The following is an 8,160-nucleotide window of genomic DNA, read 5'->3' as shown; positions in this document are numbered from 1 at the left end:
CAATTCATGGAGGAGATGGCCATTGATAGCCTATGATGGCAGCAATGCTTCTGAATGCCAGTTGCTGGGAACCACAGATGAAAAGGTTCTGGTGTTTGGGTGCTACTGGGTGGCCAGTGTGAAAACATGATGCTGGACAAGATGGGCCACTGGCCTGACCCAGCAGGGCTCCTCTGATGTTCTTGTGCATGTGTCCCTTCAATTCTGGGTCTCAAGCATTGCTGTCATTTGGGGTTTCTCTTAAATCTGAAGCAGAGTTCTTCAGTTGTCATTATGCCTCATTAGAGCACTGGAACCATTAAACTGAAAGAGCCAAGAACTCTGGTGATTCAAGCGCACTGTAAAAGGAACTTTAGCAGCTGCCATCCTCCCCGCACCTCCTGCAGCCCCCCCCCAGGGAATCAGGATACCCTTCTCTGCCTGCAGGCCAGTTAAAAGCAGCTTGTTCTGGTCTCTATGACGCTTGGTTCTAGGCATATTCAACACAAGGCCAGACTTCCCAGCATTTCTGCCACGTTTTTTGCAAAATGTTACTAAGTTAAATTTATCATTGGCCACTGGGCCAAAGCTATCAGAACCACCAGCAAAAGGTGATTAGATTTCATTCAACATCCGAGACCTGCAACTCTTGATTCATTTAAAGCTCTGGACCAGAGTGGAAAACGTCTTTCAGCCCAACGGCCTTATTTCCTTCTGGGGAACTTTCTGGGGCCTACATATCACTGGTGGGAGGGCTACAGGGGGAAATCGGCAGAGCAACAAATGTGTACTTTACAAAAGTGCAGCAGGCTTGTTCCCTTACAGGCAAGAGAAAGGCACAAAAGCAAGAGTTCAAGGGTATGTTCCATTCAGTCAAAAAACCCCAAGGGGGGATAAGCTGGCTGGTGCAGGGTGTGGTTTGGATAAAGTTCAGAGGGCCATAGAGGCCTAGGTGATCATATTTGGCCCCTGGGCCCAAGGCTCCACATTCCTGCTCTAGACAATGCCAATATGAAAACCCAGTACCCGCTGTACCTTGCTCCCCACCCCATGGCACTGCACTGCGAGTTACTTCCTGAGGTTCCAGTACTTGTCGTCCCGTCCCCCCCGCAAAAAAAACCCCAGATCATGTGGCAGGCTGATTACATGTCATTTTCTTCAGATCAGTATTCCTCCAAGATATGGTGGTATGATTAGGTGGAAAGATTCGTGCAATAGATCTTATCCACCTGGTTGCAATATGCATGTGTTCCGCACCACGAAAGCAGCAGGTAAGTGGTTGTGGATGTTTGTGAAAGCAAGACCGAGTTTCCCCATTTCCGGTACTAGTTTTTAATACAGCTTATGTTTTAAAGGGTTTTTTAATCATTTTTAAAAATCTGACTAAACCTCTACAGATTAGAGAAGCAGCAAGATGTATAGGCAGTGAATACTGCTCTACAGGGTGTGCAGGATCAGAGAAATGGTGTTCCTGGATCCAGCTCAGCTTAAAGCATAAATGTATAGTATTAATCCTTCCTCTCCCACACACAAAATTCACAATGGCATCTCTACCTGTCTTTTTAAATCCAGCAAAACTTTTGTGACCATGAATATGAATGGAAACACTTGGGATACCTTTGTCTTGTTAGGATGGATATTTGTTATTTTTTATATTGGTGTTTGAATAGCAAAAGTTGAGTTCCATGAACTGTTTCTATGAACTGAATTGAAGGTTCTCCACAGCAATTAAAGCAAGTTACCTGGTAAACCCTAAGGGGACGCGGGTGGTGCTGTGGGTAAAAGCCTCAGCGCCTAGTACTTGCCGATCGAAAGGTCGGCGGTTCGAATCCCCGCGGCGGGGTGCGCTCCCGTCGCTCGGTCCCAGCGCCTGCCAACCTAGCAGTTCGAAAGCACCCCCAGGTGCAAGTAGATAAATAGGGAGCGCTTACTAGCGGGAAGGTAAACAGCGTTCCGTGTGCTGCGCTGGCTCGCCAGATGCAGCTTGTCACGCTGGCCACGTGACCCGGAAGTGTCTGCGGACAGCGCTGGCTCCCGGCCTCTAGAGTGAGATGAGCACACAACCCTAGAGTCTGTCAAGACTGGCCCGTACGGGCAGGGGTACCTTTACCTTTACCTTACCTGGTAAACCTGCAAATGAAAAGCTGCTCAAACTGAGCTTTACAGGGAGCTGTTGGAATGGATGAACTAACAAGATCATAATCCATATTCAGGTGCATCTCACAGTACAGTGGTACCTTGGTTATCGAACAGCTTAGTTGTCGAACAAATCGCCTCCTGAACACCACAAACCTGGAAGTGTTCCAGTTTGCGAATGTTTTTCGGAAGCCTAACGTCCAACACAGCTTCCGCTTGACTGTAGGAAGCTTCTGCAGCCAATCGGAAGCCATGCCTTGGGTTTCGAAGGGTTCCGGGAGTTGAACTGACTCCCAGAACTGATTAAGCTTGAGAACCAAGTACCTCTAGTTATGAACTTAATTCGTTCCGGAGGTCCGTTCTTAACAGTGGTACCTCTAGTTACAAACTTAATTCGTTCCAGAGGTCCGTTCTTAAACTGAAACTGTTTTTAACCAGAGGTGTGCTTTCGCTAATGGGGCCTCTTGCTGCTGCTGTGCCGCCAGCACACGATTTCTGTTCTCATCCTTGGGCAAAAGTTCTCAACTTGAGGTAACTCTCCTAGGTTAGCGGAGTTTGTAACCTGAAGTGTTTGTAACCTGAGGTACCACTGTATAGAAAATGCAGCTTTTGGGAAGTATGTTTGGCCATGATGTATATAGGTCATAAATATTAGTGTTTCAGGAACATTACTATTCAGACAAAGTTTATGGTTTATCAAAATCTAGGGGTCTCTCAAATCTCCCAATTTGGCACTGGTTAGCTATGTCAAGAGCTCCACTTGTATTAGCAAAGCAGCACAACAGAAATTAATCCATTTTGGTCACTTTATTAAATCAGATATTAAATAGCTTTAACTACCAAACAGCACTTCGAATGGTGAAAACACAGATAGCGTATTGCCATACTTGAATGCTTCTCCTTAGAAACACGTTTCCAGTCCTTAATATATATTTTACAAAACAGCCTTATAAGAAGTGACATATTTTCTACAGTACTCTTATGATATTTAATACACAACTGAAAAACTGTCTTAAAAACAAAATAAAAACATAGGCCAAGTCTTAACAGCTGTATGATTTCAGCAGCCAAAGCTGGTCAAGGGACTGAAACATTACTATGCAACTGGGACAAAAACATGTACAATATCACAATACTAAGCAAAAACGCTTTACATCCAAAGGAATAAACAGGTTACAAAAGGTGGAGAATTTAGCAGGCAAAACTGTATTACGAGCAACAATTTATCATCTTATATAAGCTATTTCAACTAGGTAAACATTTAAAACAAATATAAAAATGAGTTTTTTTAATAATTGATGACATTTCTGTCATTAAATGTTGGTTAAAACTTGACGCTATACTAAAAAGCACGTTATTATGCAGCTATATGCCAAGTGAGAAATATGTATGAAAAGTGGTCCAAGTTTTAGTTCAATGCTTTTTGTCTCCAAGACATCCTCATCCACACTAGTTGCCTTTTTTCTGTTGTTGTTGAGGTTGAGAAAAAGTGTTGTTTTTAAAAAGTTGGTGAAAACTTTAGTCTCCTGAGTTGATGTAAAAATGCCACTCAGATTCCCAGCTCTATTTTACAAAATGTAGGAATATCCTGGGCAGCTACCATTTTCCTTCAAGCATTTGTCAAGGAATCTCTATTTTCACTTCCTCTGAAGCAAATATAGCAATCTTTGAGCACTTCCCTTCTCACCAAATTAAAGAAATGAATCACACCACTAGCTGAATAAGGGCTCAGGATGTGTTCCCATTGTTAAAAGAGCTGAAAACAGCAACTTATGGTTAAATCTGCTGCAATGATCAAGCTGTGTTCCTATTACCAACCAAAGCATTTTCACTGCAAAATTGAATCTTTCCCAAAATTAACATTGCCTGGGTGCTGACTGATTCACTCAGATAGGAGAAATAAAACGTAACCATTCTTCTAGAATGATTCATAAAACCAAACTTTTATTATTATTATATATTTATTTATACCCTGCCTTTTTCTCTGACAGGGACTCAAAGCGCATTATAGATAAAAAATAAGAAATTTTAGACTACAAATTAGCAACTCTTGCTTTTTCAGTGGTGTGAATCCTACCTAGCGTTCATAAATCTCCAAAATAACCCTACTCTTTACTTGCTCCTTCTCCAATGCCTCATATGCACCTGTCATTTAATTTTATGCCTACGTTCCAATAGCTGTATTTTCTTCTGGGGACATCAGCTAGACTAAAGCGAGAAAAAGTTTTAGTGGGTCTTCATAAGCCCAGAAAACAGACAACTATTCCACTTTCATGTTGTAAAAGTAGCTGTTAATGAAGCATAATTATTTGGAAATTTACTTCTCCCTCCAGCACAGAAACAAACAAACAAAAACAAAAAAAACCAAGCTGTTTCTTCCACTTTCATATTTATATTTTTAAAAAGGGGGAAATAGGGTGGGAAAGGAGTACAGGGTAAAATGAGATTCTTATCTATAAAACAAGGAATTATTTCACAACTCTTGACAGTACTGCAAACTGTGAAAGCACATTCCTTCATGTGGTTAAAGAGCAAATGGTTCTAGCCATTTCAAAACTGCTTACTGAAGACAGGCTCAATCCCAACCACTGCCACCATATTTGAGTGCCAAAGTACCAGGAGTATATTTCTCTTAGCCCGTCCACAACCATCCTACTGCCGGCAACAGGATGAGACCCTAGCACCAGTATAAAGGAGTCAAAAAATGTGCTTTGTATCGGAACGAGCACATGGTGGAAGTATACTGGTGAAGGATAAAAAATTATTGATATTATTCCATCACATACATGAAATAAAAGTGGCAGAAGGCTAGAGGAAACAGCAACTTCTCAGGCTTTAACTTAAGGCTGCAGAGAGTTTCTAAAAAAACCTGCATGACTTGGAAGTTTAAAAGCAGTAGTATTTAAAAATATTGCACTCAGTTCTGTTTTAAGATCATTTTTAAATCTTATGGTTTTTTCCCCATCACAAATTCTAAGATTAGAATAAATTTCCGTGTCAGTTCTGTCTTTACACTATTTTGTGAAAGATTATAAAAAGTTCCATAATTTGAGGAATCAACTTTAACCAAGAACTCAGCTGTGCACATTTGTGTGTGAGACAACCAAAATATACAGATCTGTGTTACTTCACTAAGTTTCTCCCATTTAATGGCTGTTTTTATGGCTATTAACAGCAAGCATAGGAGTTTAAACAGGAAACCTGTACAGCCCCTAATGTTATGGAAAGGACCTGTTTTCACTGAAAACAACTGGATATCTCCTGTACTCAACACATGTAAGAAGATTCTAGGCAACACCACTAAATATCGGGGAGGGGGCGTTATGTCTTATTAAAACAAAGTGAATAATTACAATGGAACGTGCCGATTAAGCTGGGGGCGGGGGGCGGAAATCATTCAAACTATTTAAACAGTTGAGTTCTGTTAAGCCATTGATTCCTAAAAAAATAAAAAAGTTCTCTCTCACTCTGTGATTTTAACAATCCTTAAAAACTTTTAGTGCAAAATAATCACATTGGTTTCCCTTGGGATGGTCCTGGGCCTTTGCCGCTCATTGGAAGAGGAGCCCGCTGCAAGGGGGGTGGGTGCTGCATTGCACCAGCAACAGATTGATACATCCCTCTCATATCTATCTGTTGGAAGCTGGAAGGATTCATAATCAAACCCGGCTTTGGCATCATTGCATGACTCATGGCTGCTTGCTGAGCCACGTGCTGCGCTGCTTGCTGGTAGGTCAGCTGCTGTGGCTGCTGCTGGCTGTACTGCTGATGGAGTCTTCTGCTCATCAGAATCCTCTGAACACAACCGATTAGCTGTGGAGGGAAAAGTGGAGCTGTTATAAGGGCATGACCTGTCTCAATAATGCCTTTCCCTTCAGCTACAGTATCCCTGACAAATTGATTTTAACCTGAAACTTGATACTTGTTGCACCGCTACCACCATCACTAATGTGGCGGCATTTTCAAGCTAGTGACTGGAGGCACCAGTTAGCAATACCATTTCGGACCACAGTCCCCTAATGACTCACCCATTGTTTTGCAAGCAACCTTTATCTTGGTTGCCATCGGGGCAAGCAATCTCTGTGAAATTGCTCCCATATATCAGTTACAACATTCTCTCCTCTAGTACCATTTTCCATCTCTCTACCCCACCCCCTGTCCAGCAACCTGAAAATTCTTATGTGAATGACCAAGCAAGTATTTTGTGGCAAACACTACACGAGAAAATACTTCCAGTCTGACAGAATGCCTCGGAAAAAGTTTCAGGTTTCATATAACATGAAAAACCCTGCAAGACTTTACATAACACGCATGTTAATTCCTTAGTGTTAAGAAGCACTGATTTCCAGCCAAAAGTATTTGGTTAGCAAGGAGGTGAACTTGAAAAGAATATCAATAATGTCTGGTGAAGGACTACTTCAGTTCTGCTCATTCAAGATTGTTTATATCTATTTCTAAAGAAATTGATTTTTCTTTCAGAAGTGCTATGAATTATATTGACTTTATATTGATCATCAAGGTCTGCATAGTGCTTTTAAAATAAAATACAGAGAATAAAACAAATTTCCTTGTTGCAGTAGTATTTACATAGAATAATTAATTTATTATTATTATTATTATTATTATTATTATTATTATTATTATTATTATTATTCCACCCTTCATCACTAGATCTCAGGCTGGTTCAAAGCATAAAAATACAAGAAAAAACACAAAATACATAAAAAAGAAGAAAAAACACAATATCCTCGACCCCCTACCCCAAGGGCTCAACAAACAGATTACAGTGGTATCTCTGGTTGTGAATGGGATCCGTTCCGGAGGCCTGTTCACAACCTGAAAAGAACGCAACCCGTGTCTGCGCATTGGCAAGTCACGATTCACCGCTTCTGCACATGCGTGTGATGTCATTTTGCGCATCTGCGCATGTGGCAAAACCCGGAAGTAACCTATTCCGTTATTTCCGGGTCGCCACGGGACACAACCTGAAAACACGCAACCTGAAGCAAACGTAACATGAGGTATGACTATCTCTGAAATTCTTACAACAGCCTTGTTAAGGTAGGGCAGCAAAACTATCTTCATATTACAGGTGGGAGGGTGGATGGAGGATGAAAGCAAGTTTTCCCCCCAACACTAAGCAGTGATACATGCCATCTATAAATTAGCTTATGTGGGTTGATACTGATTTAAAAAGGTTTTTTTGCCCGCAGATTGTTCCAGTCAGCTTCTTCAATTTTAGTGTCTAGGTCAGTTTCCCAAAGTTGTTTAGTAGCTGAGCATCACTCAGCTGCCAGAACACTGAGTATTTTATGTAGTGTCAGCAGAATTTTTTTGGGAATGCTGAGTTGTATTTAGAAATATTTTTTCAGAAGATGCCATGATGTGAGTGCTTGGGATTTAATTGCTTGGTTTAAATAAAATGTATATAACCTGATGTATGAATAGCTAATTCACATTGTACCCTCTCATTTTTTCCATAATTTGGTCTGCTGTAATAGAGTTATCCTTTTTATAGAGATTAGCCAAAGTATATAGGCCTTTTTCTTTTTTTCACATCAACTTGGGTTTGTTTTTGTAGGTGTGTACATGGAAGGATGCATTGCAATTGGGATTAGCGGTGATACAGGTGGAGCTAATTTGAAGACCCAGTATCATTAGATTTTCAATTCTGTTGTTATAACTAGCTCTCATTCTTGAGCCATATAAAGTTCCTCTTTTCTTTAAAACTAAAAAAATATATAAAAATTAACCTTTTCAGTACTACATATGGTTAAAACTCACTTGAACAGTACCTGTGCATGACATCTTTTTTTCTGCAGCAGGATTTCTTGGCAAGGTGATAAACACCCAGCTCTCACCAAGCTAAATCTAAGCTGCTAAAAAAGAGCTGGTGCAGATTAGGAGCAAGAAAGGCAAGCTGCATCACACTATGTAAATTACAGCTCAAGTATCTGCAGGGATGCCTCTAATCTGCAAGTGAGACCTAGGGAGGTGTAAGATTGATATCCACAATGCTAATAAAGGTCTTGTAAGCACTTGGGG

The 8,160-nt window shown here is 40.8% G+C and overlaps 1 protein-coding gene across 8 annotated transcripts in view; it reads right to left on the bottom strand.

Moving 5' to 3' along the window:
• Nucleotides 1-2,907: 2,907 nt before the first annotated feature.
• ATRX (ATRX chromatin remodeler) overlaps nucleotides 2,908-8,160 on the bottom strand; it is a 98,192-nt gene continuing 92,939 nt past the window's right edge. For all 8 annotated transcript variants that reach the window (XM_053374468.1, XM_053374465.1, XM_053374466.1 and 5 more), the window contains one exon: nucleotides 2,908-5,928. In XM_053374468.1, coding sequence (XP_053230443.1) covers nucleotides 5,626-5,928 — 303 coding nt within the window. In that variant the 3' untranslated portion in view covers nucleotides 2,908-5,625. The remainder of the gene's footprint in view (nucleotides 5,929-8,160) is intronic.

Source organism: Podarcis raffonei, chromosome Z (genome assembly GCF_027172205.1).
Source record: "Podarcis raffonei isolate rPodRaf1 chromosome Z, rPodRaf1.pri, whole genome shotgun sequence".
In the NCBI taxonomy this organism is placed as follows: Eukaryota; Metazoa; Chordata; class Lepidosauria; order Squamata; family Lacertidae; genus Podarcis; species Podarcis raffonei.
This window is presented reverse-complemented; position numbering and strand designations above follow the sequence as displayed.